Genomic DNA, 18,695 nt, shown 5'->3' with positions numbered 1-18,695 from the left:
TCAAGTGGGTGGGCCCAGAGGAGACCTCATTATGCATCAAAAATAAAAATTCATATAGTCTGCCTTGATGGAGGTGGCGGTTGATGGAGACATTGGACAAGGAACTATTTCCATTGCCTTTTTGAAATTTATTTATTTATTTATTATTATTAGTTTTTAAGGCTGCATGACGCTGCATGCAGAATCTTAGCTCCCCAACCAGGGATCAAACCCACGCCCCATGCAGTGGAAGCGTGGAATCTTAACCACTGAACCACCAGGGAAGTCCCTCCATTGCTTTTAATCATCAACCTAAAACTCCTTTTACTCTTTCTTCTTCCTATAGAGTTATCAATTGTTGGTTGTTCAGAACACTGTTGAAGTGGCTCAGTTTATCAATAACAATCCGGACTTTTTACAACTTGCCGAGTCATTCTGGAAGGAACTCTCCTACCTTCCTTCTCTGTATGACTACAGCGCCTACCGAAGATTGATCGACCAGTATGGGACACATTATCTGCAGTCTGGGTCCCTAGGAGGAGAATACAAAGTTATCTTTTATGTGGACTCGGAAAAAGTCAAACAAAGCGGTAGAGTATTAAAAAATGGTTATATAGAAGCATCACAGGGATTTTAATGAGCAAATAACATGTAGTTAACTTAAACTTTAGAGCTTTAAAATATGACAAATGGAGATTAAATTGAAAAGGAATCCACAATTGCAAGAATCTATTATACTCAAAATCTTCCAGGCTTTAAGAAAAATCCTGCCTACTCTTTTGGATAGTACCCTGAAGTGAGAGTTAAGCCATTATCATCATTGCTATCTCTAGAGGGTGTTGATTGGATTTTTAGAACGCTTTTAAACTTTCCCATTTTTCAGATAAGTAATACTCCTCGAGGAAAACTAAGGAGGAGTTTACTGATATTGCAGAAATCAAAATATTTCAATGAGATTTTTTTTTATTGACCTCTGTTCTATACCACTCACATTCCTTTAAGAAAAAATTCTCTGGAGACCACAGGTCTGCTTACTACCTAAGACTTGTCACAATAGTTTAAACGTATTGCATGATTTCTTCTTGACCGGCGGGTTGCCTACGTTAGCAACGATGCTTACTGCTACCTAGCAAAATGGCCGTGATGACTCCTGTCCCACAGACTGAGAAATGGAGACTCAGTGCTGTGAGAAGACTCATCCGAGAGTATATAGATTGTAAGGAGGTCTAACTGGCTCCAGCATCAGCTCAGCTTTGTCCTTACGCTGCGCTGCTGCTGGAATTGCCTGATTGTTGTTAGAATCAGGGCGGACTACTGAGTTCATGGCCGGCTGACTTCACAGTGAGCGGATGTTCTTCACCAGCTGCCGCCGTGTTGGAGGAGAGTGTGTGTCTTAGTATCTGTTCCTCCTCTCCAGCGACCTTTTGGCCCTGGCTTATTTATATTCCAGGTCCAACCTGCTCCTTCCCAACTTTGTCCTGAAGCTCGTGGCCATACTTGCTTCTCCATCCCAAATCGTCTCTTCAGTGCCTTACTCTTCGGTCAAGACTTTCTTACCACCTTGGAGGAGAGTAAGACTTCTTACATGAGATTCAGAGGAGGTCTTGTAGCCTTCTCTTGTGGGTGAACTACGGTATTATTCCGTGTTTCCATTGGCTTTTTTTTTTTCTATTGGGCTTAGTTTTTGCCAATTAAGATTTAATTAGAATGTGAACTTTTCCAGCCTCAACAAGTTGGAAATGAATGCGCAAGCACAGGTTTTCGTAGCAACAGCAGAGGCAATATTTCTTTGGGGAATTAATCCAGAAAGTGGCTTGACCTAAACTCAGTTTTATGACCATCTTTTTTTCTTTAACACTTAAAAAGAAACAAAGAGGATTTTTTTTTAAAGCTTTCTGAGTTGGTAAAAAATTTTTGAGTAAAAATTTTACTCAAGCAGTTTCTGTTCTTCCTAAAAGTTTAATTGAAATTAATCAAGGATTCTGGGATATGTTATATGTCCCCAGTTGTTCTTTAAGGAATATAGAGTTTATTATAGTATAGTTAGTAAAATTATCTAAAGAATATATTTCTACCCTTTATTGTTTTCTATCCTCTTTTTAAAAAAATGCATTGGCAAAACTCCATTTGAGGAAATTGTAACCATCTAAGATTATGTGTCAGAGGAAGAAAATGTAGAAACCAGAGATGTTAATGATGGAGAGACTGAGGCACCAGAACTAGGCTTTTAGGAATCAATTATTATAGAACCAGAAGCCAGCTTTGAGGGTCTCCAGTAGGTAGGCTGGAGGCCATTGCACGTCTACTTTTTATCTATTTGCCTTATGCCTGAGGAGCTGACTACAGTTGGGTAAAAGATATCACTCTTTGAAGCGTTCAATTTTTGTTCCCTCCACTGTTTCACCCACCCTCACCCTCTGGTCAAAGTTAGTAGAAGCCAATATCGGCTGAGCCATTTGAAAGTAGGTTTCAGACACATGCTGTTTTATCCCTAAATATATGCATGTGTCTTATTTTGTTTATAACAAAGATCAAATATTGCTTTTTCTGACCCTTGACCCTTGTAGAGCACTTAAAAGTGTATGTATTGTATCACTTTTGATATCTGGCCACAGTGGTAGCAAGCAACCTCTTACCCCACTCTCACACCTGGCCAGCATCTCAGAGGAGATTTTCAACAAGTGTGGAAACTAAGCACCTTTGAATTTTTTTCCCCCAGGTCTTAGTTCAGAGAATAAGAAGCAATGTACTTCCTCACATATCAAGTTTTTGTTTAAATCATCAGAGCACGCATGCAAGGCAATGGAAGAGGCCTTAAAATCGGCTTCAGGTAAGTGAGAAGGGGGTCATTCATTACAAACTCACCTCCATCCCTCTTTCTTGTGCTTAATTCCTGGTCTCCAAGCGCCTTTGAAATTTTAGCAGGTGTTCTATTGTGTTTTTCAAATACTTGGTTATTTTCACCTCTGATCTCTCTGTCAGATGTCATGGCAGTGATTCACCACGCAGAGTGGAAGGTTCACTGGGTGTCTCCTGTGTACCGTAACTCTGTCCTCAGTGTACACCATCTTTGTCTCCGGTGAGAATGGTTGGCAAACAAGCCTAGAAAAATGACCCCAAGAGAGGAAGCTTCAGTTTCCCTTGTGACATGGATGTTCACTGCACTTAAAGCTTTTGGTGCATGGTGGTGGTGGTGATGGTGGTGGCAGAGTGAGGGAGGTGGTGTGTTAGTCTGTGAGTGACTGAGGAAGGAACTGGAAGGGTGAGCTGATTTAGATTCTGCCTAGATGCTGTGTTAGGGAGTTTGGTTTCATCCTGATGGCAAGGAGTGTCATTAAAGGATTTAATACAGGGAGTGATTAAATGAAAGATGACACATATAAAGCTGTAGCAAAAGAAGAGGCACTGCAAAGGAATAATCTGATAGGGTAAGAACCAGAAAAGGTGAGTAACATGGAAGGTAGAGAGGAAGACATCGACAGTGAGAAATGCTAGAGCAAAGTGAAGTAAGAGGAGGTCTGAAGGCTCTTCATTGGATTTGGCGATTAAGACTTAATTGCCTTAAAATGAAGAAATTCTTAGTGTAGTAGGGATGGAAATGAGACTGTGGCGCATTATGTGAGGTCACGGAACAGTATTAGAGCTCAAGTTCTCTTGGGATGATGGCAGGAATTGGGATGAAGGAGAAGACTGATCCAGGTGCTAAAGTCCTCATGGAAGAAATGAAGATTCTTTAGTAGGGGACTGCAAGAAGGAGGGAGACAGAGCATTAAGCCAGGCTTAATTCCTCATTCACTCACGTTATTCATCAACTATTTATGGAACCTGTAGTGTGTGCAGAAATTGTTCTAGGCACTGGTGATACAGCAGTGAACATACTAGAGAAAGTGCCTGTCTTCTTGCAGCTGACATGACAAAGGAGGAGGACAGGTTTTTGAACAAGATGTACATACAATGATCTGGAAATAGAAATGAAAGTGGGAGCTTTGAGAAGATGTTGACATCAGTTATCAGTTGGGCTGGAGATTGGAAGCTGTTAACAGATTTTATCATTTTACTTTTTACTTTGCTTTGCTTTACTTTACATTTTATTTCATTTTATTATGTTTCACAAACCTGTAGCACTTATGATGTGCCCAGCACAATTTTAAATGGTTGACAAAAATTAACCGATACACTCCTCACCTAAGAGAAGGGAATTCTTCATATTTCCATTTTACTGACAGGAACACGGAGGCACAGAAAGGTTGCCCAAAACCACAGTTGGTGTCAGTCACGAGATTCCAATGTCTGGCTTCACAATCTGGGCCCTTCACTGTTGCCCCAGGATGATTGTCTAGGGAAGAGCGCCAGCTGGAGCACAGAGCTCACCGAGGTGGAGAGAGGCTACTAGCTTAAAAATAAATATAAATGCTGAATTCTTAGACTCCGTAGTTTGTAAACAAGCATGTCAGTTGAGGGGGTGATTCTCGAACGCTGGTATGCTTGAGGATTACCTGGGGCAACCTTCAAATGCTGACCTGAAGCTTTTCTCTCAGCTATTTCCTTCTAAGTCTTGGTTGGAGCTCAGAAATCTGCATTCAGTCACTCTAGGTGATTCTGATTCTGGTAGTTCAGGGACTGATCCCGGCAGTACACTGCACTAAAAGTGTGACTATTTGCATATTAAAACGTAGCTAACAAGGAAGATGAGGAAGCCCTCAGCCGTTTTATTAAAAATATGAGACTTTAGTAACTTCTGATGATAAACGTGTGACTTTCGAATTTGCAAAATTTTATGAAATTGAGAAACTTAATTAAAAAAAGGAAATGAAAATCAACCTGAATCGGATCAGCAAGTTAGGAACTTCCATTCATGACCATGTGGAAATCAATTACACATGGAGATGAAAATATTTCTGAAATTATAAGGCACAAAAAAAGAAAAAAAAAGATTTTGATTAGTATTCAAACTTTTTAGAACACTTTCTATATGTTAATATACGCCTGTTAGTTAATAGCATTTTGCTTACAGATGCAATGAACATTTCCCCCCCAATATTTTCTTATGAAAATTTCCAAACATACAGAAAAGTTGAAAGAACATAGTAATAAACACGCACATATCCACCTCTTATATGTAATAATTATCATTTTGATGTTTTGATATATGTATATATATACCTATATATAGTATCTATAATGTTGACTTTAGCAATGCATAACTATATATTTAAAATATTTGTAATATTCACTGAACCATTTGGAAGTTTCAGACATCATGATGCTTCATCCTTAAACATATGCATGTATCTTCTAAGAAGCAAGACAGTCCCCTGTATAAAAAATATTCTTATTACATTAAGAACATTAAGAATATGAATAATTTCTTAATAATCATTACTATTAGGTATTGTTTGTGTCTCTTTTCTCTCTTAATAGATATTATTTTTTACAGTAGTTTTAGTTTCACAAAACAGTTGAGCAAAAAGTACAGAGAATCCCTTTTTCCCCCTATCGCCACGGGCACAGCCTCCTCCACTAACAGCATCCAGGCCACAGTGGTCCAGTTGTTACAACTGATGAATCTATGCTGACACATCATAATCACCCAAAGTCCATAGTTTATGTGAGGGTTCACTCTTGGTGTTATACATTCTGTGGGTTCAGATAAATGTGTAATGAAATGTGCCCATTATAGTATAATACAGAGCAATCTCACTGCCCTAAAAGTCTTCTAAAGATCCTAAAAATCCACTAAAAATCCTAAAAATCCCTCCTACCCCGCTCCCTGGCAAGCACAGGTATTTTTACTCTCTCCATACTTTTGCCTTTTCCAGAATGTCATACCATTGAATGGTTGTGTTAAAATACTTGATGGACTTTCAACTTCATATTCTCATTTCATTTGTGCACCCAGACTTATTTCATTTGATGTCTCCTTGAGTAGGAACTCAGGGCAATGTGTTGAGAGGGGTCCCATTTGTCCGAGGGGGACGTGCTGGCTTCGTGTCTGGCCTTAGTTACCTGGAGCTGGACAATCCTGCTGGAAACAAACGGAGATATTCTCGCTGGGCAGGATCTGTGCCTGATCTTCCCGAAGTCATAAAACAAAAGGTATGTGACGCTCTTTGAAAGCACCAGAAGCAGTCATGTTCATTTGCACTGGGAAAGCAAGATTAAATCAACCTGGTTAAACAGAGAAGGCTGTAGTTAGCATTTTCGGTGTCCTAATTATGTTTTGTAGAGTGAAATGAATGCATACATAATAGGAAACAGAAAGTTCATTATCTTGTATGTCCTTATTTCTGTAGTAAAGGTTAAATGTCTTGTAAGTCCCAAGAGAAATTAATGCTCAAATGTTTGCATTTCATGCTTTTGACCTAAATTTAATAATGTTTTCCTTAGTCTCTGATTCAGAGGAGTTATAGATTCTTACAAGAGGAATGTATTTAGGCTTGTCTAGTGTTACATTTGTCAGATCACCTTTCTTCCTGTGGCCATGGCTTGTAGGCTCCTGGAGTCAGGCAGATTAGTTCTAAAAAGGTAGAGCCAATTTGACTGGCAGAATTTTAGGATGGTTTATTGGTACAGTCAGTTCTTTTATAACAAAACATATGTGTTCCTAAAAATCAGAGAGCTAGGCAAAGTTGCACAATAAAGACCACAGGGCATATGGGAAAAATGGTGTTAGGAACACAACACTCAAAAACTTGATTTGTGACAATCATTAAAAAAAAAGATGGGGAGAAAAGGGAACTCTCCTGCACTGTTGGTGGGAATGTAAGTTGGTACAGCCACTATGGAAAACAGTTTGGAGGTTCCTTAAAAACTACAAATAGAACTACCATGTGACCCTGTAATCCCACTACAGGGCATATACCCAAAGAAAACCATAATCCCAAAAGAAATATGTACCATGTTTATTGCAGCACTATCTACAATAGCCAGAACATGGAAGCAACCTAAATGCCCATCAAAAAATGAATGGATAAAGAAGATGTGGCATATATATACAATGGAATATTACTCAGCTATAAAAAGGGATGAGATGGAGCTATATGTAATGAGGTGGATAGACCTAGAGTCTGTCATACAGAGTGAAGTAAGTCAGAAAGAGAAAGACAAATATTGTATGCTAACTCATATAAATGGAATCTAAAAATGGTACTGATGAACTCAGTGATAAGACAAGAATAAGGACGCAGATGCAGAGAATGGACTGGAGATCTCGAGGTTTGGGGGGGGTGGGGGGTGAAGGGGAAGCTGAGACGAAGTGAGAGAGTAGCATAGACATATATATACTACCAACTGTAAAATAGATAGCCAGTGGGAAGTTGTTGTATAACAAAGGGAGTTCAGCTTGATGATGGATGATGCCTTGGAGGACTGGGATGGGGAGGGTGGAGAGGAGTCAAGGGAGGGAGGGGATATGGGGATATGTGTATAAATACAGATGATTGACCTTGGTGTACCTCAAAAACTCATACAAGAGTGTAAAGCAATTATATGCCAATAAAAAAAAAGAAATATATACTAAGCAAAGATTAACCAAAAAAAAAAAGATAGGGACCGGTAAAAACATTAGCAATTTTATATGTGTTAAATTGTTAAGAAATGCACAGATTGCAATAAATGTGGCACATTACCTGGAACAGGATTTGAAGCTTGCTGGGTGACGGAAGGGTTACAGCTTGTGAATTATTGTGAAGTGGTAGAAGGAGTGCTATTAGAAATGACAGACAGTTGTAACACCATTTGTGGATGGTGGTGCAGTTGATTATTCAGTTGGTGAACTAGATGGGTGTTTGAGGTGTGTGCTTGTGTGTGAGTGTTCTGTGTATTCTTATACAGCTTGGTTCAGTTGTTGCAGTTTTCTGTGTTCACCTCAAGTTTCTCATGGACAAAAAAACCCACAAAATTTGTGATATGCTCATTTTATTTCTTGCTAGAGCAATCTCAATGGAACAAATTCACATTTTCAAAACAAGCGCTATAGCAGAAGTGATTCTATGATCTATTCCCTGCCATAAGAGCCAGGCAGTACCCCAAATTAACTTGCCTTTTGAGATCAAGAAACTTGGACACATTTATAAACTCAAAAATTAGGAGAACTCCTCAGGTACCATCCTAACACCATACTGAGCCCAATGGCCTCCCAATAACAGTAACAGTGAGAGAGCGAGTTTATACCAGGAAGTCTTAATGTGTCACTCATTAATATTCAAAATGACCTGTTTTCATTGTCAGTATCTCATACAAGTCTTTGAAAATCCCAAATTGTTGATTAGGGTGAAAAATAGACATTCTTTTCCATTCTCAACTGTGGGCTTTCCCATGTAGCACTGTAACTGTCATAGCTGTGTTAACTTATTAGTTGGCCAGGAAAGGGACAAAGAAAAAAGGGACATTTTATAGGTAGATGACCATGCGGTGCCGTTCAGTTCAGAAGAGCTTGGGCAGAGATGGAGGGCAATGTGACCCTGAGCACTCTGCATACTCGCAGTGGTGCTCTAGCTAGCTTAACTGGATTCTCACAAGAACCAGTGGTGCAATCAAAATGGCGGAGTAGGAGGATGTGTGCTCACTCCCTCTTGTAAGAGCACCGGAATTACAACTAACTGCTGAACAATCATCGACAGAAAGACACTGGAGCTCACCAAAAAAGACACCCCACATCCAGAGACAAAGGAGAAGCCTCCATGAGATAGTAGGAGGGACACAATCACATTAAAATCAAATCCCATAAATGCTGGGTGGGTGACTCACAAGCTGGAGAACAGTTATACTACAGAAGTCCACCCACTAAAGTGAGGGTTCTGAGCGCCATGTCAGGCTTCCCAGCCTGGGGGTCCAGCAACGGGAGGAGGAATCCACAGAGAATCAGACCCTGAAAGCCAGCGGGATTTGATTGCAGGACCTCCGTAGGACTGGGGGAAACAAAGACTCCACTCTTGGAGGGCACACAAAAAAGTGTGCTCACCAGGACCCAGGGGGAAGGAGCAGTGACCCCATAGGAGACTGAACCAGACCTACCTGCTGGTGTTGGGGGGTTGCCTGCAGAGGTGGGGGGCAGCTGTGGCTCACTGAGGAGACAAAGGCAATGGCGGCAAGGGTTCTGGGAAGTGCTCATTGGTGTGAGCCCTCTCAGAGTCTGCTATTAGCCCTAACAAAGAGCCTGTAAGCTCCAGTGCTAGGTATCCTCAGGCCAAACAACCAACAAGGTGGGAACACAGCCCCACCCATTGACAGACAAGCAGATTAAAGTCTTACTGAGCTCTGCCCACCCCGCCCTACCCACCATCAGTCCCTCCCATCAGGAAGCATGCATGAGCCTCTTAGATAGCTTCCTCCACAAGAGGGCAGACAGCAGTATCAAGCAGGATCAGCAGTATTTCGTCTTGTGGAACTGAAAACCACAACCATAGAAAGATAGAAAAAATGAAAAAGCAAAAGACTTTGTACCAGATGAAGGAACAAGATAAAACCCCAGAAAAACAACTAAATGAAGAGAGAATAGGCACCCTTCCAGAAAAAGAATTCAGAATAATGATAGTGAAGATGATCCAGAACTTTGAAAAAAGACTGGATGCAAAGATTGAAAAGTTGCAAGAGAAGTTTACCAAAGACCTAGAAGAATTAAAGAGCAAACAAACAGAGATATGCAACACAATAACTGAAATGAAAAATGTGCTAGAAAGAACCAATAGCAGATTAACTGAGGCAGAAGGGTGAATAAGTGACCTGGAAGACAGAATGGTGATAATCACTGATGTGGAAAAGAATAAAGAGAAAAGAATGAAAAGAACTGAAGACAGCCTAAGAGACCTCTGGGACAATGTTAAACACACCAACATTCACATTATAGGGGTCCCAGAAGGAGAAGAGAAAGAGAAAGGACCTGAGAATATATTGGAAGAGATTATAGCTGAAAACTTCCCTAACATGGTAAAGGAAATAGGTACCCAAGTCCAGGAAGTGCAGAGAGTCCCAGGCGGGGTAAACCCAAGGAGAAACACGCCAAGACATAAAGTAGTCCAACTGACAAAATTTAAAGACAGAGAAAAGTTATTAAGAACAACAAGGGAAAAATGACAAATAACATACAAGGGAACTCCCATAAGGGTAACAGCTGATTTCTCAGCAGAAGCTCTGCAAGCCAGAAGGGAGTGACATGATATATTTCAAGTGATGAAAGGGAAGAACCTACAACCAAGAATACTCTACCCAGCAAGGATCTCATTCGGATTTGACGGAGAAATCAAAAGCTTTACAGACAAGCAACAGCTAAGAGAATTCAGCACCACCAAACCAGCCCTACAACAAATACTAAAGGAACTTCTCTAAGCAGGAAACAGAAGAAAAGGACCTACAAAACCAAAAACAAAACAATTAAGAAAATGGTAATAGGAACATACATATTGATAATTTCCTTGAATGTCAATGGATTAAATGCACCAACCAAAAGACACAGACTGGCTGAATGGATACAAAAACAAGACCCATGCATATGCTGTCTGCAAGAGACCCACTTCAGACCTAGGGACACATACAGACTGAAAGTGAGGGGATGGAAAAAGATATTCCATGCAAATGGAAATCAAAAGAAAGCTGGAGTAGCAATACTCATATCAGATAAAATAGACTTTAAAATAAAAAATGTTACAAAAGCTTAGGACACTACATAAAGATCAAGGGATCAATCTAAGAAGAAGAGAGAACAATTATAAATATATATGCACCCAATATAGGAGCACCTCAAACATAAAGCAAATGGTAACAACTATGAAAGAGGAAATTGACAGTAACACAATCATAGTGGGGGACTTTAACACCCCACTTACACCAATGGACAGTTCATCCACAGAGAAAATTAATAAGGAAACACAAGCTTTAAAGGACACAATAAATCAGCTTTAATAGATATCTGCAGGATATTACATCCAAAAACAGCAGATTACACATTCTTCTCAAGTGCACATGGAACATTCTCCAGGATACATCACATTTTGGGTCATAAATCAAGCCTTGGTAAATTCAAGAAAATTGAAATCATATCAAGCATCTTTTCCAACCGTAATGCCATGAGATTAGAAATCAATTACAGGAAAAAAAGTGTAAGAAACACAAACACATGGAGGCTAAACAACATGCTACTAAATAACCAAGAGATCACTGAAGAAATCAAAGAGGAAATCAAAAAATGCCTAGAGACAAATGACAATGAAAACACAACAATTCAAAACCTATCGGATGCAGCAAAGGCAGTTCTAAGAGGGAAGTTTATAGCAATACAATCCTACCTCAAGAAATAAGAAAAATCCCAAATAAACAATCTAAACTTACACCTAAAGAAACTAGAGAAAGAAGAGCAAACAAAATCCAAAATTAATAGACAGAGAGAAAACATAAAGATCAGAGCAGAAATAAATGAAATAGAGACAAAGAAAACAATAGCAAAAATCAATAAAACTAAAAGCTGGTCCTTTGAAAAGATAAAGTTGATAATCCTCTAGCAAGACTCATCAAGAAAAAGAGGGAGAGGACTCAAATCAATAAAATAAGAAAGGAAACAGGAGAAGTTACAACAGACACAGCAGAAATAAAAAGCACCATAAGAGATTACTACAAGCAACTATATGCCAATAAAACGGGCAACCTGGATGAAATGGACAGATTCTTAGAAAGGTATAAACTTCCAAGGCTGAATCAGGAAGACATAGAAAATATGAACAGACCAATCACAAGTATTGAAATTGAAACTGTGATTAAAAATCTCCCAACAAACAAAAGTCCAGGAGCAGATGGATTCACAGGTGAATTTTATCAAACATTTAGAGAACAGCTAACACCCATCCTTCTCAAGCTCTTCCAAAAAATTGCAGAGGAAGGAACACTCCCAAACTCATTTAATGAGGCCACCATCACCCTGATACCAAAAGCAGACAAAGATACTACAAAAAAAGAAAATTACAGATCAATATCACTGATGAATTTAGCTGTAAAAATCCTCAACAAAATATTAGCCAACAGAATCCAGCAACACATTAAAAGGATCATACACCATGATCAAGTGGGGTTTATCCCTGGAATGCAAGGATTCTTCAATATACACAAAGCAATCAATGTGATACACCATATTAACAAACTGAAGGATAAAAACTACATGATCATCTCAATAGATGCAGAAAAAGCGTTTGACAAAATTCAACACCCATTGATGATAAAAAGTCTCCAGAAGGTGGGCATAGAGGGAACCTACCTCAACATAATAAAGGCCATAAATGACAAACCCACAGCAAACATCATTCTCAATGGTGAAAAACTGGAAGCATTCCCTCTAAGATCAGGAACAAGACAAGGATGTCCACTCTCACCACTACTATTCAACATAGTTTTGGAAGTCCTTGCCACAGCAATCAGAGAAGAAAAAGAAATAGAAGGAATCCAACTTGGAAAAGAAGTAAAACTGTCTCTGTTCGCAGATGACATGATATTATACATAGAAAATCCTAAAGATGACACCAGAAAACTACTTGAGCTAATCAATGATTTCAGTAAAGTAGCAGGATACAAAATTAACACACAGAAATCTTTTGCATTTCTATACACTAACAATGAAAGATCAGAAAGAGAAATTAAGGAAAAAAATCCCATTCACCATTGCAACAAAAAGAATAAAATACCTAGGAATAAACTAACCAAGGAGGTAAAAGACCTGTACTCAGAGAACTGTAAGACACTAATGAAAAAAAGCAAAGATGACACAAACAGATGCAGGGACATACCATGTTCTTGGATTGGAAGAATCAACATTGTGAAAATGACTATACTACCCAAAGCAATTTACAAGTTCAATGCAATCCCTATCAAATTACCAATGGCATTTTTCTCAGAACTAGAACAAGAAATTTTACGATTTGTATGGAAATGCAAAAGACCCCGAATAGCCAAAGCAATCTTGAGAAGGTAAGGCTATACTACAAGGCCACAGTGATCAAGACAGTATTGTACTGGCACAAAAACAGAAATATAGATCAATGGAACAGGATAGAAAACCCAGAGATAAACTATGGTCAACTCATCTATGACAAAGGAGGCAAGGATATACAATGGAGAAAAGGCAGCCTCTTCAATAAGTGGTGCTGGGAAAACTGGACAGCTACATGTAAAAGAATGAAATTAGAACACTCCTTAACACCATACACAAAAATAAACTCAAAATGGATTAAAGACCTAACTGTAAGGCCAGACACTGACACTATAAAACTCCTAGAGGAAAACATAGGAAGAACGCTCTTCGACGTAAATAACAGCAAGATCTTTTTTGATCCACCCCCTAGAGTAATGGAAATAAAAACAAAAATAAATAAGTGGGACCTAATGAAACTTCAAAGCTTCTGCACAGTAAAGGAGACTATAAGCAAGACGAAAAGACAACCTTTAGAATGAGAGAAAATATTTGCAAATGAATCAGCAGACAAAGGATTAATCTGCAAAATATATAAACAGTTCATGCAGCTCAATATCAAAAAAACAAACAACCCAATCAAAAAATGGGCAGAAGACCGAAATAGGCATTTCTCCAAAGAAGACATATGGATGGTCAAGAAGCACATGAAAAGCTGCTCAACACCGCTAATTATTAGAGAAATGCAAATCAAAACTACAATGAAGTATCACCTCACACCGGTTAGAATGGGCATCATCAGAAAATCTACAAACAGTAAATGCTGGAGAGGGTGTGGAGAAAAAGGAACGCTCTTGCACTGTTGATGGGAATATAAATTGATACAGCCACTGTGGAGAACAGTATGGAGTTTCCTTGCAAAACTAAAAACAGAGTTACCATATGACCCAGCAATCCCACTGCTGGGCATATACCCAGAGAACACCATAATTCAAAACGACACATGCACTCCAATGTTCATCGCAGCACTATTTACAATAGCCAGGACATGGAAGCAACCTAAATGTCCATCAACAGATGAATGGATAAAAAAGATGTGGTACATATATACACTGGAATATTACTCAGCTGTAAAAAACAATGAAACTGGGACATTTGTAGAGACATGGCTGGACCTAGAGACTGTCATACAGAGTGAAGTGAGTCAGAAAGAGAAAAATATTGTATATTAACACATATATGCGGAATATAGAAAAATGATACATATCAACCGGTCTGTGAGGCAGAAATAGAGACACAGATGTAGAGAATAAACATATGGACACCAAGTGGGGAAAGCGGGGAGGGTTGAGGGGGAATGAATTGGGAGATTGGGATACCAAATTGTACACTCTAAATATATGCAGTTTATTGTATGTTAACTGTATCTCAATAAAGTTCTTAAAAAAAATAAAGAGCCAATGGTGCACATCTCTTCTCAGCTCTGTACCCAGTGACATCATGGTAGTAGCCTGAAACTGGCCATGGTGGGAGTAGTTACACAGCAGAAATTGGTAAAGGCTACAAATCAGAGCCTTTTTGTTCCTGGGAGAGCAGATCGTTAGAGCTTAGCCAATCCATGTCTGGTCCTGACGTTGTTCCTCATCAGATCTGTCCAAGAGAGCGCGATGATGCCTACCTGCTTTAAGTTTCTTTAGGGAGAGAGAACCATAGTCTCCACTAGAGAGATATATTAACTATCTCAGAGTCAGGATATTTAATCTTAAATTTAATTGAATTTACTTCTTTAAGTGCATTTCCTTTTCTTCTGTCCTCTGCAAGGGTGGAAATGTGTTGTCTTCAAAATAATCTTTCAATAACTAGAAAATGAACATCCTGTTGGTTTTTAAAAATTTTATGCGTGTACACAAAGTACAAAAAACATTTCTTCCCTACCTGGTTCTAATTTTCTGTGGTTTGTCTTGTAAAGAAAGTGAATTGTTTTCTCTTTTTATTTGAACAAGAAATGGTTGGAATCAAGATGAGTGGCTTTTGATTTTGTTTTAATGGGGATTGAGCCAAAATGCTAAAAGGAAAATATTCTCTCCTAAAACCCTGGTTACTGACCGTGATATCTTTATCTGTGTAGCTGACACCTTTGTATGAGCTGGTAAAGGAAGTACCCTGTGCCTCGGTGAAAAGACTATACCTGAAACGGGCCATTGAGGAGTATCTGGATGAATTTGATCCCTGCCATTGCCGGCCTTGTCAAAACGGTGGCATGGCCACGGTTAAGGGGACCCAGTGTCAGTGCCATTGCAAACCATACACGTTTGGTGTGGCATGTGAAAAAGGAGCCCTCGTAGGGGATCAAGCAGGTCAGTGTGCCGCATTCTTTCAAGTTACGCTGGACACAGTGAAAAGGGAATTACCCTTTCCGTCTGGCCCCCCCGAGGTTGTGCTTCTTCGTGAATGGAGAGGGGGAAGTCTCTTCGGGCTTTGACTTTGTCTCTCCCTCCTTATTTCACCTCCAGGTTGTAGCTTCTGAGGTTGGGGCCCTTTGCTGTCTATTTTCTCATCTGAATGAACAGACCCGCCTTTTACTCTCCACTCTGCATTAGAACAGTTTTATGCCTGAAACACCTTCCATCCTCCCAGAGTCATCTCAGGAAGGTTTTGTTGTAACTTAAGCCTGCAGAGCTTGTGTCTACACGGACTAACCTCTCTGGTGGCAAGCTCTTGGAAACACCTACATTTCTGTTTTATGTTATGCTCCACTCATCAATCATTCACAAAAATTTGTCAAACATCGGCTATGTGCTCAACAGTGCATTTGGTGCTTTAAGTATTTAGTATGTGAAGTTGACTTTATGAGTAGGCAAAGGGTAAGAGGATTTGTGTATATTTGTTCTTATATTTATTTATATGTCTTGCTCCTCTAGAAAGCTTACTTCTTAAGGTCAGAATTGTTTAATTCCTTTCATTATTCCCAGAGCCTGACATAGAGCTCAATTCATAAAGTCACTTAATAAATGTTTGAGTAAGTACATAACTAAACCATGGTTGCTTATAAACGAGCATCAAGAAAGCATCCTTAAAAAAAAAAAAAAAAAAAAAAAGAAAGCATCCTTGCCTCCAAATGTGTCCCCAAAGGGCCTGTCCTGGTAAACTGAAATGCCACCACTGTGATTCATCCCTTTGAGGTTTGGATTTGCAGCTATTTGATAAAATGGAAGCTCCCTCTGCTGGTGAGGAATGGAGTAGCAACCATAATCTATCAAGCTCTTATTACCTACTATTAAGATACTCAGGGGACTTTATTAACTCAATTTCTAATTGTGGAAGAAAGGGTAAGGAAGAGCATGGGAAAAATTATACACATTGTCTTGGTTTTGGTGTGTGTGATACTGAGGAGTAGCTATAGAGGGAGTGGGGAGAAGAGGGATGTAAGTCACATAGTAGAAATAGCCAAGGAGCAGTAAACACACCCATCTACTGTCAGGAAGTCATGCCCTGGGGGAAATGATTCCTGAGATCAGTTTCTAACTAGGAAATCAAAGCTCTTAGAATATGCCTCAAATTCTCTCATAGCTCCTCCAAGGAATATGATGGAGAAATACTAAAAACTGAGAGCCACGAACTAGCTCTGAAGTAGCAGGTGGCCAGGGGTGAGTTGAGGAGGTGCCTGTAGATTGGAGAAGGATGCTGACAGGAGGCAGAAGCATCTCTCCTACTTGTGTATGTCCTCATTTTGTACAGCACCAGCCCTGCGGTTGGCAGCCTGGAGTACCCAGTAGACTCTGTTCTTCTCGTGCCCAATCACTGCTTTAACATTAGGACCTGATTTGCCTTACTGAGAGACTGGAGGGTGGTAAGAAGAGCCTGGACTCGGCCATAAGATCGGGTTATGGTCTGAATGTGGCTCTTGGCCACCAGTACAGCACTGGGCATAGCCTTTCACCACTGTGTCTTGCATTCCACGCCTACCAAATGAGAATGTTAACAGACCTCTTCGGCCACCTCCATTCATTTTTGTGAGAAGTAAATGAATGATAAAATGCATGTGAAAGTGCTTTGAAACAGTTGTAAAATAATAAACAAATTTGAGATAGTATTGCAAGTGTACGGACCATCCTAGTCACTGTGCAGAGACAGTCTGGCCACTGTGGAACACCTCAGTGAACAGAGGGAAGATGACAAACCCCAGATCGTCCCTTCCCCTAATAATCACAGAGCAGGAAGCGTGGCTTACTAAGCCATGACATCGTCCTCTCCAAGTACTCTCTGAACAACCTCTCTCTTATTCACAGGAGGGGTTGATGGAGGGTGGAGCTGCTGGTCCTCTTGGGGCCCCTGTGTTCAAGGGAAGAAAACAAGGAGCCGTGAATGCAATAACCCATCTCCCAGTGGGGGTGGGAAATCCTGCATTGGAGAAATGTCAGAAACCAGGCAATGCGAAGATGAGGAGCTGGAGCATTTAAGGTAATGGAGACCCGACCTCCCGGCGAGTACGTAAAACTCAGTGCCTTCGGCAGTAAGCGTGGAACACACGGTTGCTGCTATTGAAAGATGTAAACCTTGAGTGGCGATTTTTATCAGGGAATGCTTTGCCCTCAGCACTGGAGTCAGTTGAAGGAGAGAGGCATATTGTGGCCAACTTGCACTTATGTGCTTCAAGTTTTCCTGACGCAGGTGTTACAGGAGGCTGGGGAACTGGAAGGCAGTCTGGCTCAGTGGATGCGAGCAGCAGCTTTGGCATCCAGCAGATCTGCCACCTACTTGCTCTGGGACCTTGGGGGAAGTTAAGATAAAAATAGTAGATACAATGATAATACGATATTGCCTGAGGTTAAGAATATAAAGTGATTAGTACAGTGCCTGGCATATAGTAGGCATTCACTCACTAATAATTGTACTACTTTTCCACTCACTCTTATTTATTTACTTTGGACTACGCATAAAGCGCACGTTTGAGATGGCTCACATCTTCACTGATTAGTCCAGTTGTCTGATACCAACTTCTCGTCTGCCAGGATCTTGCAAAAGCAATCTTCAAAAATGCTTTGTTGTGGGACTTCCCTGGTGGTCCAGTGGTTGGGAATCCACCTTCCAATGCAGGGGATGCAGATTCGATCCCTGGTCGGGAACTAAGATCCCACATGCTGTGGGGCAACTAAGACCCGACACAGCCAAAAATAAATAAGTAAATAAATACTTAAAAAAATACTTCATTGCTGAATCATACCCCGGGGTCAGAATTCTTTATGCCACACCCCCACTCTTTAATACTGTCCTTATTAACCTTTTCTGATCAGGGATTGGCAAAAATTCTAGAAAGATAATTTGAAGGTCACGTGAGTTGAGGAAACGTGTAAGATTCTTGGGTGTCTGGTATTAGCCTAGGGAGGTGAGATGCCTTATTCCTAGGTCTTACGTGCCTCGTAATTCAAAAATAGCCAATATCTGTTGGCTGAGGAAGATGGAAAACACATGAGATTTTGGTAGGAGGAGAATGCCACCTGCAGGGCACAGATCTCTGGGAAGATGAGGGTCTCTGAGGAGACCTCTGCCCCAGTGGGCGTATTTCCTCTGCCTGTAGACATAAAGCTGGCTGCACAGAGCATTCTGAGAGAATGCTCACTCTTCTTGGTGCTCAGAGGAGAGGAAATATCCTCTTCTGCCTTCGAAAAAAAGGAAAATTATGCTTAATACCTCACATTTCTGAGTTTCCTCAGTGTGTGACAAGAATATAAGGAACTCAGCTCACGAGGAGGCGACATTCACAGGCTGTTTGTAAGGCTTCCCCTCAGATTTCGTGTTTCTGGAGTGGAGATAATACTAGTGTATA

General features: G+C 40.2%; 1 protein-coding gene across 2 annotated transcripts in view; it reads left to right on the top strand.

The window, feature by feature from the left end:
- Positions 1–18,695, top strand: part of C7 (complement C7) — a 59,366-nt gene that overhangs the window by 24,409 nt on the left and 16,262 nt on the right. Inside the window, exons 8-12 of one of the 2 annotated variants that reach the window (XM_057709354.1) lie at positions 326–569; positions 2,699–2,809; positions 5,909–6,075; positions 14,997–15,225; positions 17,158–17,329. In XM_057709354.1, the coding sequence (XP_057565337.1) occupies positions 326–569; positions 2,699–2,809; positions 5,909–6,075; positions 14,997–15,225; positions 17,158–17,329 (923 nt within the window). The remainder of the gene's footprint in view (positions 1–325; positions 570–2,698; positions 2,810–5,908; positions 6,076–14,996; positions 15,226–17,157; positions 17,330–18,695) is intronic. The other variant, XM_057709355.1, reaches the window with a different exon arrangement.

Source organism: Hippopotamus amphibius, chromosome 15, assembly GCF_030028045.1.
Source record: "Hippopotamus amphibius kiboko isolate mHipAmp2 chromosome 15, mHipAmp2.hap2, whole genome shotgun sequence".
NCBI lineage: Eukaryota > Metazoa > Chordata > Mammalia > Artiodactyla > Hippopotamidae > Hippopotamus > Hippopotamus amphibius.
Note: the sequence above shows the minus strand (reverse complement) of the source record. Positions and strands in the feature narration are given on the sequence as shown.